Source organism: Punica granatum, chromosome 6 (assembly GCF_007655135.1).
Source record: "Punica granatum isolate Tunisia-2019 chromosome 6, ASM765513v2, whole genome shotgun sequence".
Taxonomy (NCBI): domain Eukaryota; kingdom Viridiplantae; phylum Streptophyta; class Magnoliopsida; order Myrtales; family Lythraceae; genus Punica; species Punica granatum.
The window spans coordinates 20,342,230-20,369,848 of record NC_045132.1 but is presented as its reverse complement, the minus strand read 5'-3'; the positions used below and the strand labels follow the sequence as shown (position 1 = coordinate 20,369,848).

At 34.7% G+C, this 27,619-nt stretch overlaps 5 protein-coding genes across 10 annotated transcripts; 1 reads left to right on the top strand and 4 right to left on the bottom strand.

Annotated features, from left to right (window-relative positions):
* Positions 1–353: 353 nt before the first annotated feature.
* On the top strand, positions 354–4,994 carry LOC116209866 (transcription factor TGA2.3-like). Of its 4 annotated transcripts, none has more exons than XM_031543599.1 (11): positions 354–665; positions 757–956; positions 1,119–1,186; positions 1,299–1,586; positions 2,432–2,509; positions 2,602–2,661; positions 3,005–3,082; positions 3,223–3,277; positions 3,421–3,692; positions 4,140–4,385; positions 4,510–4,994. In XM_031543599.1, the coding sequence occupies exons 1-11, from the start codon at positions 541–543 to the stop codon at positions 4,654–4,656; spliced, it is 1,617 nt and encodes a 538-aa protein (XP_031399459.1). In that variant the 5' UTR covers positions 354–540; the 3' UTR covers positions 4,657–4,994. The 4 variants fall into 4 exon arrangements, with proteins under 4 accessions (XP_031399459.1, XP_031399458.1, XP_031399461.1 ...); XM_031543598.1 differs by having other exon boundaries at positions 1,113–1,186; XM_031543601.1 differs by having other exon boundaries at positions 355–665; positions 757–920.
* A 142-nt stretch (positions 4,995–5,136) lies between these two features.
* LOC116209867 lies at positions 5,137–6,021 on the bottom strand. The gene is made up of 2 exons (XM_031543603.1): positions 5,442–6,021; positions 5,137–5,351 (listed from the first exon to the last, which is right to left on the bottom strand). Exons 1-2 carry the CDS (start codon positions 5,812–5,814, stop codon positions 5,299–5,301), a joined length of 426 nt encoding a protein of 141 aa, XP_031399463.1. The 5' UTR covers positions 5,815–6,021; the 3' UTR covers positions 5,137–5,298.
* Positions 6,022–10,475: 4,454 nt separating this feature from the next.
* On the bottom strand, positions 10,476–13,141 carry LOC116211769. Of its 2 annotated transcripts, XR_004157742.1 has the most exons (3): positions 12,751–13,141; positions 12,019–12,130; positions 10,476–11,859 (listed from the first exon to the last, which is right to left on the bottom strand). XR_004157742.1 is itself a non-coding variant. In XM_031546283.1 (2 exons), the coding sequence occupies exons 1-2, from the start codon at positions 13,106–13,108 to the stop codon at positions 12,054–12,056; spliced, it is 435 nt and encodes a 144-aa protein (XP_031402143.1). In that variant the 5' UTR covers positions 13,109–13,141; the 3' UTR covers positions 10,476–12,053. The 2 variants fall into 2 exon arrangements, 1 of the variants encoding a protein (XP_031402143.1); XM_031546283.1 differs by having other exon boundaries at positions 10,476–12,130.
* Positions 13,142–15,447: 2,306 nt separating this feature from the next.
* Positions 15,448–16,782, bottom strand: LOC116210466 (protein PLANT CADMIUM RESISTANCE 9-like). Of its 2 annotated transcripts, none has more exons than XM_031544343.1 (4): positions 16,569–16,782; positions 16,370–16,441; positions 16,050–16,250; positions 15,448–15,891 (listed from the first exon to the last, which is right to left on the bottom strand). In XM_031544343.1, exons 1-4 carry the CDS (start codon positions 16,684–16,686, stop codon positions 15,677–15,679), a joined length of 606 nt encoding a protein of 201 aa, XP_031400203.1. In that variant the 5' UTR covers positions 16,687–16,782; the 3' UTR covers positions 15,448–15,676. The 2 variants fall into 2 exon arrangements, with proteins under 2 accessions (XP_031400203.1, XP_031400204.1); XM_031544344.1 differs by having other exon boundaries at positions 15,448–15,764; positions 16,569–16,763.
* A 7,052-nt stretch (positions 16,783–23,834) lies between these two features.
* LOC116211982 (protein PLANT CADMIUM RESISTANCE 7-like) lies at positions 23,835–24,885 on the bottom strand. Its single transcript, XM_031546542.1, has 4 exons — positions 24,694–24,885; positions 24,470–24,541; positions 24,146–24,349; positions 23,835–23,957 (listed from the first exon to the last, which is right to left on the bottom strand). The coding sequence occupies exons 1-4, from the start codon at positions 24,812–24,814 to the stop codon at positions 23,881–23,883; spliced, it is 474 nt and encodes a 157-aa protein (XP_031402402.1). The 5' UTR covers positions 24,815–24,885; the 3' UTR covers positions 23,835–23,880.
* Between the last annotated feature and the right edge of the window lie 2,734 nt (positions 24,886–27,619).

Genomic DNA, 27,619 nt, shown 5'->3' with positions numbered 1-27,619 from the left:
AAAAAAGCCTGGCCTGCTCTATTATATGTTCCTTGAAATCAAATTTCATTTATCAAAACATTATTGTATATAATAATAAATTCCCAAAATTAAAGAGGATTCAACTTAATACGAATAACGAAAAGATTATCGATTCGATATTAGGCAAAATTATTCGTGTTTCTATATTAAATATTTAAAATTTTATTTTATTATATTATATCATTAGCTTTTATTGTAAATTTAAAAAATTAAAATACATAAATAAATAAAAAGAGGGTGCCGTACCGATTCTCTTTCCTGTTCACTAAAGATACTACCAAAAGATTTTGCTTCCTTCGTCTTCCATCTTTCCCTCTCTCTCTCTGTGTTCTTTTCTCCTACTGTGCTGTGCTTTGTTCCATGTCTAGCCTTTTGTTTATCCTCCTCCTCGTCCATTCCTCCTCTCTTGTTTCTCCATGCTCATGATTCCATGAGCTCAGCACCTCACCTCTGACTGACCCTTCTCCAACCCTCTGAGAGACTCCACTGTTACAGTGAAGTGAAAAAACGACATCACAGATGTTCAATATGCAGAGTTTCAGAACAGCAGCAGCTCCTCCTCCTCCTCCTCCTCCTCCCCCACCTCCACCACCTCTAACTCCAGCCAACCCCGACATATACTATCACTCTTCTTTCTTTCTCCGGTACCCGACATCCCTTTCCTCATCTCCATTCTCTTCACTTGCTATCTTCTCTTCTCTCTGGGTTTTACATGTTGTTGGTATTGGAAAGCAGGGGAGGAGATCATAATAATAGCTGTAGTGGCAACGGCCGCGACCAAACGAGGTTTGCGGATTTCGCTGGTGATCAGCTTCAACCGTCAGTTGCTGCGGCAGCTTTTCACCATGACGATGCCGTTGCTTTAAGCCCAAGTACACTCCGGTCACTTCCCACAAACTGTACGTTAAGAGGGCCACTGTTCAAAAGCTTATACGGTACAGTATGATTTTGGTACCTAAATGGAGAGCCATTACCGACTCTTTTGGAAAGCTTAGACGGATCAAGCAAGCAACTTGTCTACTTGTCTGAAACATCCATGTTGCCGGTGGTTCTTACACATTTTCATTTGCTTCTGTTTCACATTCATGAAGGTTCAGGGTTCGGTCTGAAGCCCAACAACCTGGCTTTTGCGGGCAGCAACCTTCCGTACGCAAGCTTGAACCCGGTGCTTCTCTTAACTGCTTCTCTCTCTGTCTATCGCTCAAGTCAATGCTCTGAAGTTTCGACCTTTAAGCCCGATTATTGATGCCCGAGTTGGTTTCGTGTCTTGCGAGCAGTGCAATATCAGCACCTGTTCGGATATAGGGTGCGTGGAGGAAAGCATCAGTGGGGGCCATCAGCAGCAGCAGCAGCAGCAGCAGCAGCAGCTGATGTATACTAGCCAGAAGGGGTTGGAGGGGTTGAGGCGAGAAGGGCAGGGGATGATAAATTCGACGTCGTTGGGAGGGAATGGGAGCATAGATCAAAACTGGGGAGATTCGGGCATGGTGATGGCCCCTGACAACACCAGCCATAGCCAACACACTGACACCTCCACAGATGTTGATACTGACGACAAGCCCCATGTATGCATTGGTTTTCCTTCTCTCGTCTCTTTCCCCGTTCTTGTCCCGCCTCAGCCTGTTCTTTGTTTCCTTCTCCATTTTGTTCTTATAACATTCTTTTTTTCTCGTGGTCTTTTCCCTGGTAAGGTGAGGCATATGAAGAGCTAAGTATGGGATGATGAACATTTGCTGTCATTTTAGGATATTTGGCATTTGGCATTGTATTATCGTATAATTCCATCAATTTGACTGCTACATCTCGTAGTCCAAGTAATTTATGCCATGTTTGCTTATAAAATTAAATTTAACTTAACTTTAACTTAATTTTACTTTTTCTCTCAATTCAATGGCACAATCATTACTTTTTTTTCCCTTCAAATTCTGTCGTACTTTTTCTTATCTATTATTATAAATAAGTTTTTGATACTAAATTATCTCGACTATTCAATATTTTTCCTCAATTTCAACATTTTTCTCATCAATTTAACAACTCAATTATTACTTTTTTATCTTCTCTTTCAAATTCTCTCATGTGCTTTTCCGTACTACTTTTATTTTCATCTTCTCAAATCACACTAAATCAAATTATATCAAACTTAACTTCGTTGCCAAACACTATATTAGAATCTTTGATGTGCCGATAAGTTCTGTTTGTGTCAGTCAGTGCATGCGTGGTGATTGACCTGGATTTAGGTTGAATATGTCCGTGCTGTGTACAGATTTGTATTGCATTGGTCTGATGCAGAGTGTTTGAGCTTGAATTCATTCGGTGCCTATGAATTTGATAGGCAGTAATAACAGATGGTAAATGTACTAGGAGGCTGTGATTATGATGATAATACATTTTCTTTTGGGCTTGCTCACAGTTTCATGGAATTCACCGAGGAATACCTGCTGTTGTTGATTCTCTGGATCAGTCTAATACAAGAATGGGGGACCTAAAGGTTGTTACGATATTGCTCTTGATTATGTTATATTGTTGGTTGTGGAGTCATTGAAGTCTTACATTGCAGTTATTTGTTTGTTTCTCTTTTAGACGCTCCGAAGACTGGCTCAGAATAGAGAGGCTGCCAGAAAGAGCCGACTTAGAAAGAAGGTAATTCTTCAAAATGATTTCCCGATGTTCTTTCACTTTACATCTGCTTGCGTCTTTGATAGAGCTGAACCTTCATTGACGATGGACTAAAGCACCAACACCGTAAAAAGCATCCCAATGTGCCTTTAGAGTAGAACCTTCCTTTGGAATTTTGGACTTGGGAGCATGGTTTCTCTCAGGGTTCTGTTTCGTGGCTATGCGTCCCAGTTTCTATCAATGTTTATTTGAATGTTATGTAGTACATGTATATGTCAAGACATGTCTCCTTGTTATGCTGAATGTAAAATCTTAAGTAATAAGAGAAACATATTTGGATCGTTCATAGGTTTTGGTTTTGGATTAGGCATATGTTCAGCAACTGGAAAACAGTCGCCTTCGGCTTTTGCAGTTGGAACAAGAGCTCCAAAGAGCAAGGCAACAGGTAAATGAATAAACCTTTGTCGGCACAGATGCCTCAGGATGTGAATTAAATCCGAGGCAACCAAATACTTTTTATTATTATTATTTTTTTCCGCATGTTCCTAAAAGTGCTTACTTCCGTGACTGCAATGTCCCATGCAGGGAATGTTTGTTGCCACCGCAATTTCAGGGGATCATAGTCACTCTGTTGGGAGTGGTAAGGAATGAACTTGAAAAACAAAGTTGCTTTTTGCTGTCCTTTGTTTCTTGAAATATATTCTAGCGAGAATCTAACATTTAAAAATCCTAGAATAAATTTTAGTTCATTTCATTTAAGCACTTGGACATGTAATAATCCAGGGGCGGTGGCATTTGACATGGAATATGCCCGATGGCTCGACGAACACCAACGGCTCATCAGTGATCTGAGATCGGCAGTGAATACCCAAAAGAGCGATAACGAACTACGCATACTTGTTGATGCAGTGATGGTCCATTATGATGATATATTCAGGTTAAAGAGCATTGGGGCAAAAGCTGATGTGTTTCATATGCTTTCCGGCATGTGGAAAACACCAGCAGAGAGGTGTTTCATGTGGCTCGGGGGATGCCGATCATCTGAAATACTCAAGGTGACTATCTTTCTCGAAAACCAACCTGCCGAAAAGGCCTCCCAGTGAAACTCACGGTAGAGTATATATCTTTTTTGTCCTGTGACACTTGGAAAGGTCTTCTAGTTTCCTATTTTCCTCTCGACTTGATGAAGACATTAAGGGGGAAAGAATGTCGTAATTCTCTTTACTATCTGTTTTGGATTATCAGTCCTGTCTTCAATTAAAGTCTAGTACATTCACTTCCTTACTTTTCTTCGTCTCTTGAGATGAGAGAATTGGAAAGTCTAGACGGCTGAAAGCGATTTCTTGATTCAGATAGACCCAATTTTCCTGAGCAGTGTTCATTATTGAAAGGCATATTTTTTGTTCTCTTGAACTGCAAATTCTCCAACCTATGAAACACTGGGAAATTGAAAACAAAAGAGTTAGTGATTTCCTACTTTGACTTATCATTCGCTATTTCAGGTGCTAGGTAACCACTTGGAGCCTTTGACGGATCAGCAGTTAATGGGCATATGTAACCTACAGCAATCCTCCCAGCAGGCCGAAGACGCCTTATCTCAGGGCATGGAAGCCCTCCAACAGTCTCTCGCTGACACGCTGTCTTCAACCACTCTGAATCCGACTGGTTCAGGAAATGTTGCAGATTACATGGGCCAAATGGCAATAGCAATGGGCAAGCTCGCCACCCTCGAGAACTTCCTCCACCAGGTAATAATATCCCATTGATAATGCCTTCCTACAGAAGATATAATTCTGGAAAGAGGCAGCTTTCTACCTGAAGCATGCCTGAAAATGAGGACTTTGGGTATTTTACCCCGTGCTTTGTTCTTAGGCCGATTTGTTGAGGCAGCAGACTCTACAACAGATGCATCGGATTCTGACGACACGACAAGCGGCACGCGCCCTTCTGGTGCTCAGCGATTACGTATCAAGACTCCGAGCTCTCAGCTCCCTATGGCTGGCTCGACCAAGAGACTGATAACACCTCATCATCATCCTTCAGATTCAGAAAGCACGGAGTAGTTCCAGATAGAAAACCGTGAGACATTTCACTAACTGCAACTGATGAAAGCTTTTGCGAACGTAAACTCAGGTCTATAAGTTAGAAGCAAGGCCACTGAGCGCTGGATTGTCCTTTTCTGCAGCTATATATGTGGCACAGGCTGTGTATGTATCGCAAATTCCGGTCTCTTTGCTTCAGTAGAGAATGATTGCCTTGTATACAAATTGACTTAGGCAGACTGCGATGGACATGAAAGTAGAAAGGAGGAAGTATTTGTTCCTCTTCTATATTACCTGCACTTGCTCATTTGGTAATTCATGAGTTCATTAAATATGATGCTGATGATTATGTCTCTCCTTATTAACCATAGGATGCTTATTGTTCATCTTGATGAACAGAGACGCATAATAAGAACCAAATATCGATTCACATTTTTATCATTTAGATAATAACTTCCTATTACAGGAATGATCTTTTCTTGTCTGCCTTCAAATGAATGTCTAAAACTGAAAATTTGTCGACTGTCTGGTTATTGTTTTCTAGTTCCTCGATTGTATTGAAGAGTCGGAAGGCCTGTAAATTTTGAACGGAGCGGTTGCCTTATTGTGATCTTCGAGCTTATTTAGCCTCTACTCTTCTGTACATTTTCCTCTTCTGAGTCTTCATTCTTCCTGCAAAACAGAACCACTCAGGGCCATTAGATTTCACCCCAAAACGAAAGGACAGAACACTTTGAGGAAGTGCAGGACCAGGATACAAACCCGAATGAACCCTTCTTATCTGGTTGGCGAGAGGAATAAAAACTCCGGTTCCAGATCCTGTGGCAGTGTTCGGGTTCGATTGTATAGTTGGGAAAGAGACAGTACTCCCCTTCTTCTCGACCCAGTTGAATCCGACCGGCAGCTTACTGAACGGACCAGAGAACAAGTTGAAGCTTTCCCTGTACTGTTTAACCGGGCCTGAACATCTGGGGCTTGGAAAACTCTCATTCTCTTCGTCCTCATCCGCCACTAATAGCAAGATTCGCCTCCGAAGCTCGGCAAAATGCTCATCATCGTCGACGCTGTCAAATCCTTTGAATTCCTGATTTGGCTTCGGGATGGTCTCTTGCCCTGGGCAACATGAGAAATCCATAAGGAGGAGAAATATAATTTGAAAGTGAAGAGTTATGGATATATAAAGGGAGGAGAGGAGTCAAAGAGGGGACAAAGATGCTCTGTTTTGGGTCAAATGTAACAAAAATTTGGTCCGGGGAGATGTCTCCAAATGGACGGAAGTTCGGAGAATATGTATGTGCTTTGTACGTTAGTTCATGTCCTTCCCTTAATTGCTAATATGGTTATAATTAATTAAGTCCATGGACTCCACTGATGGATTGTTTAACTAAATGAATTTGTATAATAAATATTATCAGTCCAAATTATTACTCATCAGTGAGAAAAAATGTGAACCTTAATAAATATGTTCTCTTTTGTTTGAATCAGATAAACGTGAAACAACATGGATTGATCAGGTGGTTTGGTGGGTTAGCCCGACTCGAACATGAATTAGTTAGCTCCATTAAGTTTCGAGGTGGTGCGCATTGAGGGAAAAAAAAACTACTCTGAAAATAATAAATATTAAAAACTTGCATAAATTGAGGTGTAACATTATTATTTTTGAAAAAGGATATCATGAATTGACATATGGCTGAAATTTTCCAGCACAACACAATAACACGATACGAATACGATACGGAATTAAACATGTTCGATTTAACTAAACATTTTTTTGATCTAAACGGGTTGAACCCATATAACCCATATAAATAATAGTGTTTTAACGAGTTGAACCCATGTGACCTGTCTAAACACGAATGTACCCATTTAGTTAAACGTGTTTTATAATGTCGTTGAGCCTATTAACCTATTTACCCACTTATGAGGGTATTATTAGTCTTCGGCTTATGAACTTATATCAAGTATGTTCAGATTTTTCATTGGAAAATGATCGCGATTTTGTTTATTAGTACTTTATTATGTTAATTTTGTATAGTTATAATTGTATTTACAATTTAGTTGTGTTTTAATTTGTATTTATTGTTTTTAATTATGTAAATATCGGGAGTGGTTTTATTTTAGGTATTCGTGTAGGCATGCATACATGTATATGATTAGATACACTTAATTAAACGGGTTAAGTAGGAAGATCCATGCTAATCCAAGATTAAACGGGTCGTGTCTGGGTTTTCAGTTTTTGACACGTATAATAAATGTGTCGTATTCGAATTTTGACATTTTTTACATGAACCCATTTAGATTCAAGAGAAAATTCCCAAAATTTAGATACGATACCACACATATTGCCAGCAGTAAATTTAGGTATCAAGAGAAAATTCTATTCCAGCCAAAGAATAATCATTGTTACAATGTATTATTACATATCCCAGTTTCGGCCCTGATTTTTTCCTTTAACTTTATTATTTTATTATTTTCTTAATTAGTGAAATGACCTCTTTGCCCCATATAAATGTTATGTACCATGCATGTGGCTCATTTCGGCTGGAAAATTAACCGGAAATGGGGCAAAGTGCCTATTTTTCATTGAGGTCGGGGGGCCACGCTACAACTTTTTGAAGGTTGGAGGGGTGAAGAAAACCAAAAACATCTTATAGCTCGAGAGGCAAGCTGCATTTATCTCTAAAAATTAATATTAAGAAGTGAGGATATCATAATTTTTACTTTCAAAAAAGTGTGAAAAAGGAATTTTCAAAATGGTGTTTGAGCTAGGTATATGCGATAAATATGCATTAATAATGAAATTAAGTATCACATCTATATATAAGTAAAATTGACTCTAAAAAGTAATTAATAGGGTTAGAATCGTCAATTTACTTTATCGATAAATAATTTTATAAAATTTTTCTTACGTCATAAAATTTGCAAAGAATTCAAAATAGTTTATATTTTTTTAATCACTATATTCGATATAATAAACGTTCAAGATATGATATATAATTTTAAATTAATTATACATTTATGAAATTATATTATTAATTATCGTATCCATATATCTAGACTCTATATATAGCAAAATACACTATTTAATATATATAAGAGCAAGTGTTTTTGAGCTAATATAATTTTTAAAAAATATTATTAAGTGATAATAAATGGAGAAATCGATTCTATAGAGAATATTATATTTAGATATATATATAATATGAATAGCTAAAAATTTATTTATATAAATGACAATGCATAATCTCATAAATATAAAAAAATTTAATTAATATTGTTCAAATTATCAACATAATAAGTAATCAACTAAATGACTTAAAAGAAATTAGTTTTTCAAGGATCTAAATAAACTATATAACTTTGTGAAAAAAATAGGGTGAATTGTAATAGAAAGCACGCTAAAATAATAATTAATTTATTATTAATTTCAAAAGAAAAAGATTATTGCAAGCAAACTAATTTAAGGGCACTGAGGTCATTTCAAAATAAATTTATTAATTTCATGAAATTATTATTCATAAAAATAAAAAAATATCTATGACTAACATTTGGAAATTAAAAGCCCACAAACAATATTTTACAGCAAAAATAAAAATTGAAAATTAGTAAATGTGTGAACGGATTATCCATGATAAATCGTTGTAATATATTAATGATCTAATAGATATATAATTCATATTGGATAAGATGCTTAGTTTCAAAATTATTATTGGATTATTTATACTTACTCTAATGTGATTGAGAATTATTGTTTTAAATTCAAATTAATCATTGTTTTACTAATAAAAAGCATTTTGCTAAAAACGTGTGTGAATCCCATAAAAATAATAACATGTATGCAATAATGAACCCATGCAACGTATGTGATAGAAGACTAGTACATATTAAAAGACAATCAGTTGCCGAATTAATATCTAATCATTTAAACTAATAGAAAAACATTTTAAAAAGTTACTTGAAATTTAATGGAGATTATTGTTCAATTCTAAAATTATTAAATGACAAATTCCATTAGTCTTAATAATAAAATTAATAAAAATAATTATAATAAAATGATAATGAATTTATGAAAGTTGAATCGGTGCAGTTCACGGGATGAACAACTGGTAGTACCATAGGTTTGTTACATGAGGTAACTGTAAAATGGGCTGAGGGGCCCTGGAAAAGGTGACTGTAGTTGGGCTATTTTTTTCCCTAATATAGCTGGAATAGAGTTGATTCAATAATAATAATAATAATAATAATAGTGGTGGTGGTGGTGGTCTTTTTCTAATTGAAGTTAAATTAAGATTATACTTTAATTTGAAGTATAAATTATAGAATTATATTTCACATTATAAAATTCATTTAAACATATTTCAAATTATATATAAATAAGCATGAATTTATATATTAAGATTTCAATTCATGCATATATTGAGATATGTGAACCTCAATATATATATATATATATATATATTATGTTTGAATAAAAGTTAGTTGAAATGATAGAACGAGCATCATTTAACTCTTTTTAAAGGAAGTATCATTCTTTCGAGTTGGAGAAAAAATAATCATTTTAATGAGATGTTCTTTCCAACTTATAAAAGAGATACGAAAGAAAAATGGAGAACATGATGAAATATTCATTCCATTCTATTTGTTTCCATCCCAATGCGCCAAAGTTAGCCATATATATACACGCACACGCATAGAAAAGTTAAAACAACAAAAAACATTCTTCTTGACTCACTGGTCGGAACAGATTTGAAAGAGAAAGAACGTTCTTCTTGACTCTCTGTCGGAGCAGATCCGAAAGAGAAAGAGCAGACAACGTTCTTCTACAAAATATTGTTCTGTTCTCCATTAAAATCCTATTCGGAGGTTTGGAATTGGCGCGTGAGCTTGAGATTCAATGTCGTGAAAGGAATTAGTTCCAACTTGATATGATCGGAACTCAAAGAGCTGTTCGAAGTTGTGCATATTATTGGAAAGTATAAGGAGGGCCGAGGCTGACCTCGACATCGTGCAGGCCAAAGTCAATTCAAATCGGGTTTTGCTAATGAACATGCGCTGTATCTAGGGGGTCGTAACTGGAGAATGTAAAATAAATACGTACCTTTGCGTAGAGAAATTCATACATGAAGTGCGTACTACTTAATTTTAGAGCTGTTATATATTTTTGTTTTTTTTTTTTCAATTCAAAGGAAGCAATCCTCGTGGTCAATGAAGTTCTCCCTTCATAGAGCCCAAAACAGGAATAAAAATAATTAAAATAAAATAAAATGTCGACCTCAAATACTAAAGTTTGGGAAGACCGTATGTATAGTCCCAATCTATATATGAAGGATCTCGTTAATTCCTCTGCACTGGGACCATACAAAATTGGGTCATATCAATGACAAGGAATTGGCAAATCCGACGCCCCATAACTGTTGATGAAATTAAGGACATTTTAACAAGATTAAGTGGAAAAGAAACTGTGGCACGTCGTCCGAATTAACCCAAACTTTGTCACTCACAGTTCAAATTGATTCTAACTCAGTGGCTATGGACCAAGGAGGATCTTGTAATCAAGATCAAATGTGTAATTCAAGTGTCGCGAAAATACGATGGCACATCAAAGGAGACTCCAACCCAATCTCAAGCGGACTCGAAGGCTAATATATTATGTTGCTTGGGAAATCCTAATGAACGTATTCGAACTGGAGACTACACCCAATTTACTGGTTTTATGTCCAATATTTTTGATATACCACACGAGTTATTGAATTTCCATGGACTTATACGGGTTTGTACTCATTTCCACTTAAAAGCTCAAACTAATAAGTGGTGATTTTCAAGTCTCATATAAACCAATAGATATTGATACATCATTTCCATGTGGGATTAATATCATCAACACTCGTCCTCATATACAACGTGTGGTCTATTTCTGCCTACACGTTGTCTCATGCTCTTAAATATCTGCTATCAATAACTGACCTCAAGCCGAGCTCATCTTCTGTGCTTCGGTGAGGGGGGGACTAACACGATGTGCTCTTTTTGGCTGCTCTCAGACATACTGGACTTGGCATAGTATTTGTGCGCATGCGCACGTATACGAGCAATTTGAGCTCTGATACCATGTAAAATTTCCATTTGGACCTACATGGACTTAAGCCCATCTGTAACCCAAAAATTTGAGCCGATAGATTGTGGTACCCAATCATTTATAAACTCGTGGATTTTTCTTTCAATTTTTCGTGTGAGATAATATGTCTCAACACCCGCCCTCACATGGCAACGTGTGGGTTTGATGTTTCACCTACACGTGCCACGTGAACTTGAACATCCACTTTCAGGAACTGACTATGAGCCGGGACTGAACTTCCATATTCGGGACTTAACCATGAGGTGAACTTCTTCTTGCACATCATGCGAGAGGAAGGAGATAATTGATAATGAGGCCACACTTGGCTGAACTAAGATGAAATGCAATTTGGCTGCTTCAAAACTAGACGAGCTTTTGGGTTGGAAATGAGACCACCTTGGGAAGACTAAGGCGAAGCGCAATTTGGCTGCCTCAAAATTAGGCGAACTTTGGGTTGGAAATGAGTCCAATTGCTTATAAGACTAGTGGGTATTTTATATAGTATCAGAGCGGGTTATGCTTCCACTCGTTCGTGTGGGCTCACCCCAAACCAAGTCTAGTTTTGAGGCCGCCAAATTGCGTCTCATCTTAGTCCGACCCAAGTGTTGCCTCATTATCAATTATCTCCCTCCTCTCGCCCAAGATGCAAGAAGAAGTCTACCTTGTGGTTGAGTCTCGAGCACGGAAGTCCAATCCCAACTCCCGAGGGTTGTTCAAGTCCACATGGTACGTAGGTGAAGCATCAAAGGCATACGTTACTACGTGAAGGTGGGTATTGAAGCATATTGTCCCATAAGGAAAAATTAAAGGAAAATCCGCGGGTTTATAAGTGATTGGGTACCATAACTTATCAGCTTGAGCTTTTGGGTTGAAGATGAGCCCAACAGCTTATAGGTCCAGTAGAATTGTACACGAGTTCCTTACACAGTGCGTTGCTACTACATTGTTATCTTGTGATGTACTTCCATTGTAGTAAAGCAAATGAATCAAGCCTAAAATGTGGTGACCCGCGTCGCGTGCACCTCAAAATATATGCATCTATTTCCGCCATTCCGTAGGTGTATTTGTCTGAAAAACAATATCGTACATGCAAAAGTTTATAAACAAGTACATGCATTATTTATTCATCTAACCGGTCAACATTTGCTAAATAATCAAATATTCTATTTATAAAAAGAAACTTAATTAAAAAAAGAAGAAGAAGAAGAAGAAGAAGAAGAAACGAACGATTTGGTGATCTTCTTCTCGGGCCCACACTCGGATTAATTGTAGACTCTTTGATTATCGTTCTTCGCCGTTTGCCTGTAGATTCTTCTCCTAGAATTGTTGCTCATCCTCCCTGAAAGATACATAAGAAATTTTATATCTAATATCAATTTAGGCTGATCAATTTCAAGTCCATATCAACCAATAGAGATGACTCGAAAGAGAAAAGATCGAAATATTATTTTGTTATGACCAGGATGCAAGAGGGAGTTATATTTTATCCCAAGTCATTTTTACCATTAATCGTTACGTTGTTCTGGTGTCTATTGTCAGATATAGGTAAGTGCAACATCGTCAAAGTTCCTAGCCAGTACATGACATGACTTGAACTCTTATAACGATGCTAATCATATATATGGTGATGTATCAATCAAAGCATCTGTGACAGTAACAGACCACGTTATATGTATATATGCCGACCATGGACAACATGACAAAGAATGATCATTCAGGGATGTTCAAGCCTCGGGTTGGATTGGCTTTTGGTTGAACCGAAATTGAGAATTGCAAATCTGACCTTTTGAAAAATTTAATATAGGTAAACTAACCCTTATAAAAATTTGATTTCAACCTCTGTTTCGGTGCATAGAAAAGCCATTCCCCTCCCCTTGATGGGGAAAAAAAGAAAAAGAAAGGTCGATCAGACAGATTTTCAGAATTTTTCTATTTAGGATTATCGATGTTGATGCATACCCGATGAACTTCTAGTTTGGGATTTGACCGCATGAGGGATGAAGACTCCAGTCCCATTGCTCTTGATGAATTGATGAGAGCTTGGGACGCAGCTTTGCGCAGAATTTTTGTTACCGTCATTCTCGGGCACAGCAAAATCAGCCCAAGCAGCGAACCAAGCCTCGGTTGTTATGGCATTAGAGGCTCTTTTAGAGGGGCTAAAGTTAATCGGTTTTGAATCATCTTCTTCATCATCAGCAGTCAATTGCAGAATCTGCCTCTCGAGCTCTGCGTAGTAAATATCATCCTCAAAACTCACCGGTTTTGAGCAGTTAATGATGCGGTCGAGGCCCGACCCGAAGCTGTGGTGCGACCCCATAATTGATACTCACCAGTTGAGGGAATTTTGATATATGAAGGGAAGCAATTTTGTGATATTGATTAAGATGATGACATGATGTATTTATAGGAGGGTTGTGTTGAAGGGAAGTGCTTTTGGAGTCAACACTAATTGAACAAATCTAGATTAATTATTAGCTATATATGTTCCTAATGTCTGATTAGGTAAAGATTTTTCTCTAAAAATCCAAGGCAATAGAATCATTTCCACTTTAGAGTTTTTGAATTCTTAAAATGCAAAATTGCATAACTTATCCCTAGTTTTAAGGAGTTTCAACTTTGAGTCACTATACTATGTATTCATTTGAGCACAGCCATACGTAATTAACTTCACGTGATACGACAATTAATTTATAGCCATGCATATCGACTATAATGCTAACGATATCGTCTTCTTTATATAAACTCAGAGAGTTACGAGTTCAGTTCAATGAATTTGCCAAGAAGCTTTTTGCGATGGTCCTCCAATCACGTCTTGTGAAATATTTTGGCCTCAACCGCAAATATTCCACTACCTATTATAATAGAAACATGACTAATCCCAAGTTGCTCATGATTTGATAACTTTCTGTTGACTATACAACATCTAAACCCAAGCGAATGGAACCAGTACTTTGGCTATATTATAGAATAAAATGTGTACTAAAATGTAGCTTTTAGTGGGTGATGTCATTGTCTTATAAGAGGTTTATGTTGTCGTTTTGGCTAAATGACAATAGGTAAGCATTGGTTAAGGGTATCGGGTAATGCAGGTGTGCTACTTCAACAATCGGCGGAGGATAATTTTTTTTTTATCATTTTGCCGTTTTATTTTGGGGTCGTCACCGTAAGCTGAGAAAATGGCGCCATTTGGAGTTCTTGACAATTAAAGTTTTTAAATAATATATTCAAACAAGTACTTTAGAGGGTCAAATTTCTTCGGCCCGCATACATATAAAATATTGTTTGCTATGAGAAAATTGACAAATATACAAATATTGCCAAATAAAGTGCAGTAATTTTACATTAAACTAATAAGATAATCACTTGAATTGCATGTAAAAATAACGTAATTCGATAAATTATTTATTATAATTTTTAAATACATGTTTAATTATATATATATATATTTACAAATATAGTTAATTAAATTACTAAAAAAAAGTACTCATCGTGAAAAACATATCTATTTATTAGGTATTATGATTTTTATTTCATTATACTAGATCCATGAACTTCCCTCTATAAAAAAAAAGTTTATGTAGTATCTATAAAAGCAATTAAATGAGTTCAAGTTATATTATTGATCATTGTTGTTATGATATGACGAAAGCTTTATGTGTAACTTTTTTTTTTGGTAGAATATGGGTTTAACTTCTTTTTGGTGTGAACTATAATATTTAGAAACTCAATTAAACCCCGACTAACCTAGTCGAGTAAGGTCAGCTTAATAAGGGGTAAAACTCTCTTAGCATTGATTTTCTGCATTCACAAGGACTTGAACCTAAGACTTTATTTAAGCGGAATAAGCGCCGAACCGCTTGAATCAACTAACATTGGTCGCTTTTAACTTTTAGCTTTTACAGGATTCCCATCATCAGTTTTTTTTTTTTAAAAATTATGAATTATGCATATATTACTGCAAATAGTAAATTACATCAAGTTCTGGGTACCCCTCGAATGCACACAACGATTGGAAATTTGACAAGAAATCGTGGTGGCCCAAGGACATGAGCTAGAGAGTTATCAAAATGAGGTATCCAAGTACATTTTCAACCTAAGGAAAAAAAGAAGAAGCAAACTACTAATATTCGAGATAGTGCTCCTAGTCTTCCAAGGCGCACGAGTGGTGGGGAGATAAAATAGCATCAACAATAAGCAAAGCATCGTAACGAAGCCATGCACGGCCATCATCAGCTTAATTAATCAGAATAACTAAGAAAATATTTTGCTAATTTAGGCCTAGTGGTAAACCGATGTGCCCATGGATGACCACCTTCACCGTAGGCCAGGTCATCGGAAGAATCCGAGACTTTCTGCCACATCCAATTATCCATACGCGGCCGAGGCTGCCAATGCCGGCCACCCCAAGCCGGCAAGATTGTGAGATTTTGATATAAGGGCCGAATTGATATTTTTATAAGGAGTTGAATTCTCTGATTTTTCTTTACTTTGCGCCAAGTAATCGCATCGAATCGATGGGATTCACAGTTTTTTGACATAGAGCGCAGGCAGCCAACTTGAGCAGCATAAAACCATACAATTATAGCTAAATATAAGCACTATAGTTAATAATAATGATCAGAGGAGGGAGAATTTAGTAAGTGGAAATTAAAAATATATATGAAGGACCAATTCATTCTGGAAAACTACTAATCCAACCGAAACATTGGCCAAGCCCGTACATTTATTGTCGGCACAAACAGGTACAATCATATCTATACAACTCAATAATCTTACATATACATGGACACTCAGGTCATGAGTACTACGTACTATATATATATTCTGACCCCTGCATAGATCGACCGAGATTGCAACATTATGGTATGCTAAATTCGATTGGCAGCTAAGAAATAATCATCGCGACATGCCATCTGCAATAATGGGAGGTGTAAGTCCCTCGGCTTTCCACTTCTCGACATTCGCTTCCCAACCTCAACGAACATTCCCACATCAAAAAGTTGATTAGAATTTTCGAACTTTTCCCACTTTTTGATATATAGGCACAGTCAGTATATGAAACAAAAGATGAAAATCCAATATGCAAAGTCTTTGTGATTCCTGTAAGTCCAAGGCATTGAAGAATTTTAGTAAGTAGAGAGTATTAGTAAAATTCCATCATATCGAAGATGCAAATGCAACTACTGATGTGATTTCAGGACGGAATTTGAATCCTTATAGGAAAAAATAAAAGACCGGGTCTGAATAACTTTTTCTACCTAGAGAGGGATTGATCCCGCGATTCTTGAATTCTCTGTACTCCTGGGAGAGACTACAGATGCAGCAGCAGCTATGAACAACTAGGTCCGAATATGGAGCTTCCGGAAGTGAGAACAAGCGACGCAGTTTCGTTCTGTACAAGCTTCCATAGAGGCATGGACATCGCTGCCCACAGTAGAGTATGCTCGCCACCGTGCTTGCTGTACCAAGCACAAAGAAGTTATGCAAATTACTTCAACATACAAAATTCAAATATCGAGCACCATTAACATGTATTAACAGTGTCAAGTAAAATTGATATCACAGATTAAATTCTTACGTGTTGTTCCACGGTCTATAATCTCTGCGATCTGCCCGAAGGTTACGCATGGACAGAAGCAACTTTGGAGACCTTCAGACAACAAAGCCCAAGCAACGCTTTGATCAGTCCACCATCACTTAACAATATAGGAGATATATCCAGAAATGTAAAGCTCAAGAAGTTCAAAAAAATTTATGATATGTATCTGATAGTTTACAATTGGATCCATCCTCGCGACAATCCCAGAGACCGGTGGTCCACTGCCCACTGACGACCTCCTTCGTGTATTCTCCTGCAGGTTTCCCTTCAGAGACATCACCGCCTTTCGATTTCATGTTTCTTAAGAACCACAGGGAAGCAAAAGTTTATACTTTGTATCTTATGATGGAGATTTATTACTTCACTTGTATCTTATCATTGGAGCTTGTTGGATATCTTATATATATACACTTTGTCCAGGAAACGATTTTGCATGAAAATTTCATAGTCATTTCTTTTAATTATTGTTCTCCATAGTTTTGACGCAACAATAATATTTACTTTACTTTTCTATTTGGGTGATAAATGTTTACTTTCGCAACAATAATATTTACTTTACTTTTCTATTTGGGTGATAAATGTTTACTTTACTTCTTAATTATTTGTGTATGTTTCAGGTGGTTGACATTTGACAAGTTCGGGGCAATAGCATATTGGCCGAGTGTCTAATCGATCATCGGAATAGAGAAAATTATCAGGAAACTTCAAACTCCCATGACATCTTTGATTGTTCTTTAATGTATATACAATTGTTGTCTGGTAATAGACGCAAATTCGTTGTTTTCGTATATCCTTAGCGCGCATCTTACAATGATGCTATACTATCAACAACTTTTTTAAATGGATAAGCATATATGTCACTCTATTAAATAAAAAGGAGAGCTTTCACCTATGGATATATATAATTAAGGATGTGACATATCTGCCAGGAAGCTGATAAGAACATTATCTGTCTTCCTTATCATGCATGATAACCTTGTGTCGTTTTTTGTTTTAGTGTGAAAGCTCATACATACATAACAATAATTTGATGTGCTTAAACCTTATCTTTCCGTTTTGCCTTTAATTGAATAATAATTCAAGAAAAATTAAAAGAAAAATATGATTTTCACTACAACATTTTGTGATCTTACCGAAAGAAAATATGATTTTGATCATTTCTATGTTTTGGAGAATAAGTTCAGCATTGTTGGATATATATATATATATATATATATATATGTGATACATGGTAGGGGGCAGGCCTTAGGAAAATAGAGAATTTATAATGCTTGATGATTGCATGATTGTTTAGCAAGTTTATATCCCTTTCTATAATAAAACGCGTGGGCGTGGTTCGAGCGTACTGCAACATATGCTATCCGAAGTTTTGAAGCAAGCATCCTTGTTGTTGGGGAGTAGGGAGTTCCAAACCTTTTAATTGGAACTTTCGAGTACAAAATTATAAGGCTATGAAACCCTTAAATTACTTCGACTGCTTTTGGCTTACCAACAACTTGGGGAGAGGGCAAACAGCCATTTTAGGTTGTTGCTCGCTTTCTTGCTTCCAAGAGGTAAAGGAAGCCCGACGTACTATTTGTTAGCATGGCCCGAAGTGTAGGGATTTGATTTCACCTATGATCAGATAAGGGACGGCTATAATTTCACTTTCATGAGAGCATTTTCAATAAACTAGTTCGGCTAAAAGATCATTTTGATTCATCTTTGTTCTATCCATAAAGTTAGGCTGAAAGAGCATTTTCTATTAACTAATTTGGAATTGTATCCTTTTCGCATTGCCAATCTCTGGCACACATGATTAGATATCTTTTACTTTTGTATTATTATTATATTTATAATTGTAATTACCCACATGAATAGATATATTTTATCAGCAGCGGATAATGTGCTTTAGTTGTTTACTTAACATTGTAAATTTAATAGATCGTATGCTGCAACGGAAATAAACTTATTCAGTTAGTAGTATTCTAAGTAGTATATATTATTCTTTTCAAATGGATGCATTAATATATATATATATATATATATATATAAATAAAGCCCGAGCCGAATTTTCATACCGCTACATCATCAAAATATAAAACGGAGCTCTCTCGTGTTGTCTCATCATCGCCTATAGATTAAGGAAAATTTTTATATTCTTTTATCATTAAAATATTATCATATATAAATTGTTCTAATTGAATATATTCACAATATTTTTTTATTTAATTATTTAATAAACGATGTAAATTAAATGCACGTATAGGCCGTCGGAATATATAGAGTATAATTCAATCAAGGGTTATAATATATAAATAAATATGATGCCATTTACATTATAATATAATAGATGCCTTTTATATTTATATACATTATAATATATTCTCCTAGAGAAATCTTAGATATGCTTATTATATATTAAACTAAGAGGGGGGCTTCTTCCATCGTGTAGAGTTAGGCAGGTACAACAGGGTCAATACCGAGGGTTACGGCTGGGTCATAAACAACAGAGTCAGTTATTTTGAACGTTGATTTGATTGAACCAATTTAGAGTTTGTAATTGACTTCGATATTGATCTTTTCTCGCAAGATATAACTCTAATGCTTCTTTGTTATGATACGGTGATTGCGGTTTTGGAATGGTAAGTCATTTATTTGCTTATTGGGCTTAATTTAAAAGCAACAACATTCTATCTCTTTTCTCTATTTTATTTTTAAATTCTTTTTGAACATTGATTTGATTGAATAAATTTGGAATCTGTAATTGATTTTGATACCGATCTTCTTTTGATAGACTTCGATACCAATCTTCTTCTAGCAAGATAGAACTCTAATGAATCTTTGTTCTGATAAGGTGATTGCAGTTGCGTAAGAAATTTATTTGCTTAATGGGCTTAATTCAAGAGCAACAATATTATATCTCTTTTCTCTATTTTTTTAATTCTTTTTGAAAATTGATTTGATTGAATAAATTTAGAGACTGTGATTGACTTCGATACCAATCTTCTTTTGATAGGATATAACTCTAATGCCTCTTTGTTCTAATAAGGGGATTGCGGTTTTGAAATGTTGAGTTGTTTATAATTTTGCTTATTAGGCTTAATTTTCATCGTTATATTAATGATCGTAATCGAAATTGACTCTTTCTTGCTCACTCTATGGTGTTCATCTTTTGATTGTAATTGCGAGATTTAGATGTAAATGCAATGACTTAGAGTTTAGATGTAAATATACAACCATAAGTCTCTCTTCCTTGCTCTTTCATAATTCTTTTTCCCCTATAATTACAAATGAATCATGAGGTACGATACAAATTTCACGTGTTATTTCACCTTCCAATCTTTACATAATTCGCTTTTTAGTGTGACATTTAATTGTAATAATTTTCTGTTACTATTAGATTACCTACGTTACCTAGATACTTATTATTTATTAATCTATAATATTTTTAATCATATATATTTACTTCTCCACTGTTTATTTCTTACAAGGGTAATTGCTTGCTATGAATTTTTTTATAGTAGTCACGATGCTACATCATCATTAACAATAAGGAAATTTTTATATATTTATTAAGGGATATAATTAGGCGAATTACAATACATGATGGAATATATTTCCAAATAGGGGTATATTAGTATAGGGAAAGTGAAATATCCATTGGAGTATATAATGAAGTATAAGCCATCGTTTATACTAAGTAAGTTTCTCTACTCTTTTATAAAAAAAATGTTCTTATATATATTGTCCTAATTTGAATATATTTATATTATTTTCTTATGTAATTATATAGTAGAATATATAGATTATATCAATATATAACCCAACGAAATATACAGTAACTGAATATATACATTATACATAACATAAGTCAAGAATATACAGTAGAATATATATATTTCACAAAATCTTGATATATATCACCATAAGATAATATTACTTTTATGAATATATATGTATATATAGGGGAAGCAAAAGGGATAGAAGAACCGAACATATATGTATCTCTATATAATTCTACCTTCTCCAAGTTTTTCTTTTTCTGGTTTGAATTTTGATTTGTTAAATAAATTTTTTAATGCAAATTGAAAATTGATTGTTTCGATGTTGATGGTTTTGATAGGATCTTTATTACAGTTTCATTATGGGGGTCGCTTCAATAATTGTAAGACTTTTCTAATTAATACACCTTGAATATGTCCTTTTTATTTTTATTTCATAATTTAATGAAAATCTTTTTCTTCGTGAACTTCATGTTCACTAACTTTATTTATTTATTCTTATTCTTTGGTTAAATTTTGATTTGTAGAAGAGAATTTTTAATGCAAATTTCATACTAATTATTTCGATATTGATTGTTTTATGAAACATTTATTCCAGTTTTACTATGGTATTGTTTTAGTAATTGAAGATCTTTCAATATTTATAATTCAATTGGGATATTTCTTTCATCAACTTTGAGTTCGATAGTTTTATTTATTTATTTTTAGAAAGTTTTATTTGAGAAATCATAACAATGATTAGTATTGATTTTTACTTTCAATAATCAATTTCATTTATAAGTATATATTTTGAGTTTCACCATCCATTATTTGATACATGATCCAAAATATTGTAATTCTATCATATGAAATTTGCTTTCAACTTTTCACTTATTTTACGTTTATACGATAATTATTTTACATCGTATAATATTGAGAAAAGATATTTAGTATATTTTTACTTTAAGTATTTTTATATACGTATATTAGTAAAAGTAATAAAAGAGTATGCTTAGTATCTAATATTTTAAATAGGCATTCTTACTTTATAAGAATTAAAACTTAATATTTTTTAAATTTCCTTATCATATATCGTTTTTCATGCACGTTTTACATATTATAATAAAAAAGCTAAATGATATATATATAATTTAAAAACATATATATAAAGATCAAAATTTACGTTAATTTTGATATTTCAAGATTTCTATTTTCCAGTTCCTTACTAATTTTTTGCAGAATGTGCGGATCTTCATCTAGTTTATATAAAATGATTCGTAACATTTAGCTAGTATTTTACTAATAAAATTTTAGTATCTATAAAAGCAATAAATGAGGCCAGGTGATGCACATCATTATTGTTAACATCATAAATAAAGGATAAACCATTATTTGTTTGTTTCTCATATAGCTTTTTATCCCATCACCAGCACAACCAGAATTAAGACATCTATATATATATACACACGTGAAAACAAAGCATGAGTCGAATTTTCACGCCGCCATATCTTCAAAAATAAAAATGGATCTCTCTCGTTTTGCCACATCATCACTTATGTATTAAGGAGTTTTTTATGATTAATTATGCAATAAAATATATATATTATTGGTAGAATTGTCGTTCATATATTGTAGCAATCGAATTACCATTTATATAGATTGTTGCAAAATATAAAGTAGGAAACCAATATTAACGAGGCATATAATATTTCCCTTTACATTATGAGCAAATACATTCTTATCATATTAACTAAAATCAAATTGTCATTTATAAAATATTGTTTGCTTATAATAGCCGTTCATATTGTCGTATATATATATATATATACACACACACACACACCACATGAGTTAAACGAAGAGCGGCAGGCAAAGGGCGAAGCAAATGCGCCAACCAAGTAAACTCTCAATTCATGTTTTGTATGAACTAAATATACTTTAATTTGAGTTTGGTGCATACCTTTGTTTCTTTCCAATTGATATTTTGGCTATGGGTCATATGTCCTCTCTTCTCTCTTTCTTTTTCTTCACAGTGCGCAACCTCAACTACTTTTTTTAAATATTTTATAATTTTTATGCGGAAAACTTAACCGAGTTAATTTGGTTTCAGAAACGATTTATCAAGATATGTTCACGCGTGATATAATTGATTGTTTTACTTTTCATTATCTTATATGTTTTATACATCTATATCTATATCTATATATATATATATATAACAAAGTTTCGAGTCGAATTCTCGTGTCGTCACATCATCAAAAAATAAAACAGAGCTCATAGTCGAATTCTCACACCATCACATCATCATTTATATTAATTAAATTGTTATATTCTCATTGAAGAAATTTTATTAATTAATTATGTAGTAAATATATAAATTTTATATATAAGGCACAACGTAATATATATAAGGGAATAAAATATGACATAAGGCAGAACATAATATATACAAGGGAACACAATATGCAATAGAATATATAATATATAATATGAAAAATATAGTTGCTGCTTCAATGGAATATATAGATTAAGTATATATAGATTAAATATATTAAATATATAATTGTCGTTTTCTGACAATTTCATATCTTTATATGTAATATAGTTATCTGCCTAGCCGAGTATCTATTAAAGGAGAACAATATTCTAGATATAATTTTAAACTTCTTTTTTTCCTTTCTTCTCCAAATTTTTCTTTTTCTTGGTTGCGTTTTGATTCGTAGAATGAATTTTCTAATGCAAATTTCAATATAATTACTTTGATATTTTGATGGTTTTAATAATCTTCTCAAAAATTTTCTTTATCTTGATTGAATTTTGATTTGTTGAATGAACTTTAGTCGAGATTAACTGTTTCAATATTGATTGTTTTGACATAATCTCTATTGTAGTTTCATTATGAATTCCGGCGCTTAAGTAACGGTAAGAATTTTCTTATTTATTCTTCTTTTTTGGTTGAATTTTGATCTGTAAAATGAATTTTTTAAGTAATTTCTTTTTCAAATTAATTTTTTCAATATTGATTGTTTTGATAAAATATTTATTCCAGTTTTAGCATGGTTATTGTTTTAGTAATTGAAAATCCTTCAATCATTTATATATATATATATATATATATTAAGATTAAAATTTACGTTTGGTAAGGTCCGATTCCAAATTTCTAGAATTGTATTGTCGCTTGATTTTTCTAGCCTTTAATTCCATCCCAAGTAATTGCATATAGTCGCGATATTCACTAAAAGTTTTTCGACCTAGTGTGATGCCAACTCTAGTAGCCACATAACGGTTTTGCCCTTAAGATAATGTATCTTGAAAAGAAAGAGATGTATCTTATTCTTGTAAAAAGAAAATTAAAATCCTTGTCTCTCTCCAAAATGAGATTATATCTCATTATAGTACTTATGTTTGCACTAAATTAATAATGATAATAGAGCGCGAAGAATTTAGTAATTAAACATTAACTTAAACTACAACGAGAAGAAAATTCATTTGCAAAACTAATCGAGCAAACCGAAACACTCCTAGCCTGGTACAAACAGGTACAACCAATTTTTTCTTTATTATTTTTCACTTTTTTAATTATACGACATCGTTTCCTCTTCTGTTCATTTCAGTTGACAAACTTACGATATAGGCATACAACGGCTCGACACCACCACCACACCCCCCCCCCCCCCCCCCCCCCCCCCCCCCCCCCCCCCCCCGCATAACGATATGGTAATTCAACTGGCCGCTAAATAATAATATTCATCGAGACATGCCAGCTGCGACGATCGGAGGCGTAAGTCCATCAGCTTTCCGCAACTGGACATTCGCTTCCCAACCTTCACATACATCCCCACATCTAACCGTTAGTCCTTGTGTACTTTTCCCCCCCTTTTCATGGGAAGGCTATATAAAAAGAAACAGATGAATATCGAAATGAAAAATCTTTAATGATTCCGGTTAAATCTTGATAATTATATATGTAGTATAATTTCATGTATATATTGATATAATTTAATTGCCCTACCTATAGAGGGATCGAACCCGCGATTCTTGAGTTCTCTGTACTCCTGTGAGAGGCCACAGATGCAGCAGCAGTAATAATGTATGACTGAGTCCGAATACGGAGCTTCAGGGAGTGAGAACAAACGACGCAGTTTTGTTCTGTACAAGCTCCCATACACGCATCGACATTGCTGCCCGCAGTAGAGTATGCTTGCCACCCTGCTCGCTGCACCCAAAGGAATATATGCAAATTACTTGAACATGCTGTATACTTATGGAAAGGTTTGCAGTAACATATGCGACAGCAGTGTCAAGTAAACCTAACAATATGGTCTTAAGTTCTTACGTGTTGTTCCTCGGTCTATAATCTCTGCGGTCTGTCCGAAGGTTATGCACGGAAGGAAGCAAGTGAGGAGACCTTCAGATAACAATTCAAAGCCAAAGTAATGCTTTAATAAATCAATCCCTTAACATAGGAGATATATATATATATATCCATAAATGTAAAGCAGTACGTGATTACAAGTTCGAGCAACATCGTTCGAAAAATATATTTAATCTGATAGTTACAATTGGATCCGTCCTCGCGACAATCCCAGAGACCGGTGGTCCACTGCCCCTCCACAGCCTCCTTATCATAATTTGCAGGTGGTTTCCCATCAGAGGAGACATCAACGCCTTCGGATTTCATGTTTTGTAAGAATCACAGGGATGCAAATGTCTACAATTTACACTAGGAGATATGGATTTATTTCATCTTATGTGCATTCTAGCATGATGGGCATATATATATATATATAGATATATTTGCACTTTGTCTAGGAGAAGATTTTACTTGGAAATTTCAGCTGCATCTTTTAATTATTTTTAACTTGCATATATTTCAGGTGGTTGACATTTGACAAGTTCGAGGAAATAGCGTACCGCCGAGTGTGATCGATTATCAAACTAGAGGAAATTATAAGGAAGATTCCCTCCTATGACATATATTTGAGTTCTTTTTTTCTTTTTTTTCTTTCCCGGTAATAGGGGCATATAGGTCTAGTCCCTATTTGAATTCTTTAATGTATACAAATTTATGGTTTCTCCCTTTAACATTTTTTTTTATATAGAACACTATACTTTCGGTGAAGGTACTGATATTTTTCTTTTTCTGTTATAAAAAAAAGATCATGAATCTAGTAAAAATAAAAAAAAGAATAAGTTCAATAATTAAACGGCACAAATAGTTCCATTGACAAGAATCGAATCGAGAATTTATTGATTATCAGACGATAATATGAGCCGTTGCACTATATCTTATTTCTTAATTATTGATCATTTTAATGGAGCAAGCAACTACTTTGTTTGGGATAAGCACATATATAAGTAAGTCTATTAAACCAAGGAAGAGCGTTGACCTGAGGGGATAAGGATGTATGATATTGTTTACCAGGAAGCCGATAACTGCATTGTTCGTCTTCCTCACCACGAATGATAACATTTTCTTCTCTCTTTTTTTTTTTAAATCCTCTCTTTTTTTAAAAATGTAAATAGAATTTCATTCAACATAATAATACCAATACAAGGATAAGCACATAAGAGGCCCCAATGGCAGGATCCACGGGACAAACGAAACAAGAAAAAATTAACGAAGTCCACCGCTTATTACGAATAACATACACAAGAGGGTTAATAACCAAAAAAATCTTAAACTTTTCATATTTTAACGATTTTAACACGAATATTTTTCTTTAACCAATTAAATCACAAACTACCGATTTAATAACAATGTTAGCACACATTCAATATCTCCGTTAATTTTAACTAAAATCGCTGACGTGAACATGATGGTGCCACGTGACTCATGGTAATTAGTCGAGTAGATCCTACATTTAAAAAAAAATATTCTGAAAATTTAAAAAAAAACAAAAACTCGAAAAAAAAATGCCTATAATCAGGAGAACATAGATTTTTTTTTTTGAACCCTGGTCCGAAAGTTCAAATGGGCCACGACTTATCTAATCAAACCGAGTAGGTCCACTAAATGGTAAACTCTCCCAGCGTGGATTCTCCATTTACAATACTCGAACTCGAGATCTTGCTTAAGGAGAACAAGCGCCGAACCGCTTAAACCAATCCACGTTCGAGAACAGAGAATTTATAATTTTCACCTTGATGATTTTGTGTTTGTTTAGTAAGAATATGTCCATTTTTATTTAACAAAACATTGTCCGGGCATCGAATGCAACATATACCGTCCGTAAAAGCACCATAAGGTCTTTTCCTTTAACTGCTTCTCACCTGCCCCTTGTGTAGATTGGCTATGAAGCTTCTCAACACAACTTGGAGAAAGAGCGATGGTCGCTGGCATCGAGTCACCACAGCCCCGGTCTCCTCTCTCTTTCTCTCTTTGATTTCATTCGATTCCAGGTGGTGGTGGCCCAAACGCCAGCCAGCATTGCCAAGCGGAGTTGCCAGCATCCTTTGAGGCCACCAGAGACATCGTCTAGGTGGTAGTGATCATCGCCACCATTTCTACTGCAAACGTTAAAACTTTCAATGCAGCACATTTTGAAAATTTGAAGACTAAGGGCATTTTCGTCCTTTCATATATATTAATAATTTCAATCTGCCTTTATCCCGTGCTAATTTCCTTAATAATTAATCATACCTTATACTACTCAATTCCAATCCTAGTATGTCTAAACCCATTTCTACTCTCAACCACCAATTATTGCGTAAATTTCTAGCAATAGAAACCAAATCAGATGTCAAGTCATAATTGGAATGCCTACAATCATTAACTACCTTAATATAGTATATATTGACATGAAAGACTATGAGACCGTGCTATCGGAAAGTAGTTCCCGTCTTCCCATTAGAGAAGGCTCGTCAATTTTCACTCCATATCCATGCAGTACGCCTACTTTACTAAATCTTTACTCTATCCATGTAGTACTCCTATTTAACCAAAAGAAATGTTAGAGGGCTGAAAATGCAAGAATGTGGTTTAACGATAAATTAAGTTTGCATTGTGCGGATATTCTCTTCAATGCAGGATTTCAAAAAATTTTGCAAGCATCTCTCGGCTGACACTAAGATGGCGTCGTGATAGAATATTATTTCAGCCAATCGAATGAGGATACCTATGGGAAGAAAAATGACATGGCTGTGTTTTATCAATTTGGGCCAGGCTCACCAAAAATAGGCCGTGACAATAAGGTCCATAAATCATGATATTAAGATGGGCCCGCAGGATATTGATGCTGCATATTTAAGTCCAGTCAGATCTATCCCCACTCGAGTTCGGCCACGAGGACTTCTGGTTCGGGTACCCCTGACACTGCGGTTTTCGAACTGCGCCACACCTTGTGACTATATGATAGCATGATCAATATGGTTCTATGATATGTAGATGTACAAAGTATTTCCTTATGCGCATGAAAATGGTGACTCTATTGCCCTATTTAATATCGGAACAACGCACCCACTCATCACCCACAATTTGTTATCA

What these genes read in the sequence shown, in the direction of transcription:
- LOC116210466 (XM_031544343.1), bottom strand. Translation starts at nt 16,686, where the DNA reads ATGAAATCGAAAGGCGGTGATGTCTCTGAAGGGAAACCTGCAGGAGAA. An exon ending in TCGCGAGGATGGATCCAATT is followed by an intron (nt 16,442 to 16,568) that starts GTAAACTATCAG and finishes TGTTGTCTGAAG; the next exon opens with GTCTCCAAAGTTGCTTCTGT. An exon ending in CGGGATCAATCCCTCTCTAG is followed by an intron (nt 15,892 to 16,049) that starts GTAGAAAAAGTT and finishes TTGGACTTACAG; the next exon opens with GAATCACAAAGACTTTGCAT.
- LOC116211769 (XM_031546283.1), bottom strand. Translation starts at nt 13,108, where the DNA reads ATGGGGTCGCACCACAGCTTCGGGTCGGGCCTCGACCGCATCATTAAC. An exon ending in CCAAACTAGAAGTTCATCGG is followed by an intron (nt 12,131 to 12,750) that starts GTATGCATCAAC and finishes TGTATCTTTCAG; the next exon opens with GGAGGATGAGCAACAATTCT.
- LOC116209866 (XM_031543598.1), top strand. Translation starts at nt 541, where the DNA reads ATGTTCAATATGCAGAGTTTCAGAACAGCAGCAGCTCCTCCTCCTCCT. An exon ending in ACTGTTCAAAAGCTTATACG is followed by an intron (nt 957 to 1,112) that starts GTACAGTATGAT and finishes ACATTCATGAAG; the next exon opens with GTTCAGGGTTCGGTCTGAAG. An exon ending in TCCAAAGAGCAAGGCAACAG is followed by an intron (nt 3,083 to 3,222) that starts GTAAATGAATAA and finishes TGTCCCATGCAG; the next exon opens with GGAATGTTTGTTGCCACCGC.
- LOC116211982 (XM_031546542.1), bottom strand. Translation starts at nt 24,814, where the DNA reads ATGAAATCCGAAGGCGTTGATGTCTCCTCTGATGGGAAACCACCTGCA. An exon ending in TCGCGAGGACGGATCCAATT is followed by an intron (nt 24,542 to 24,693) that starts GTAACTATCAGA and finishes TGTTATCTGAAG; the next exon opens with GTCTCCTCACTTGCTTCCTT. An exon ending in TATAGACCGAGGAACAACAC is followed by an intron (nt 24,350 to 24,469) that starts GTAAGAACTTAA and finishes CTTTGGGTGCAG; the next exon opens with CGAGCAGGGTGGCAAGCATA.
- LOC116209867 (XM_031543603.1), bottom strand. Translation starts at nt 5,814, where the DNA reads ATGGATTTCTCATGTTGCCCAGGGCAAGAGACCATCCCGAAGCCAAAT. An exon ending in GATAAGAAGGGTTCATTCGG is followed by an intron (nt 5,352 to 5,441) that starts GTTTGTATCCTG and finishes TCTGTTTTGCAG; the next exon opens with GAAGAATGAAGACTCAGAAG.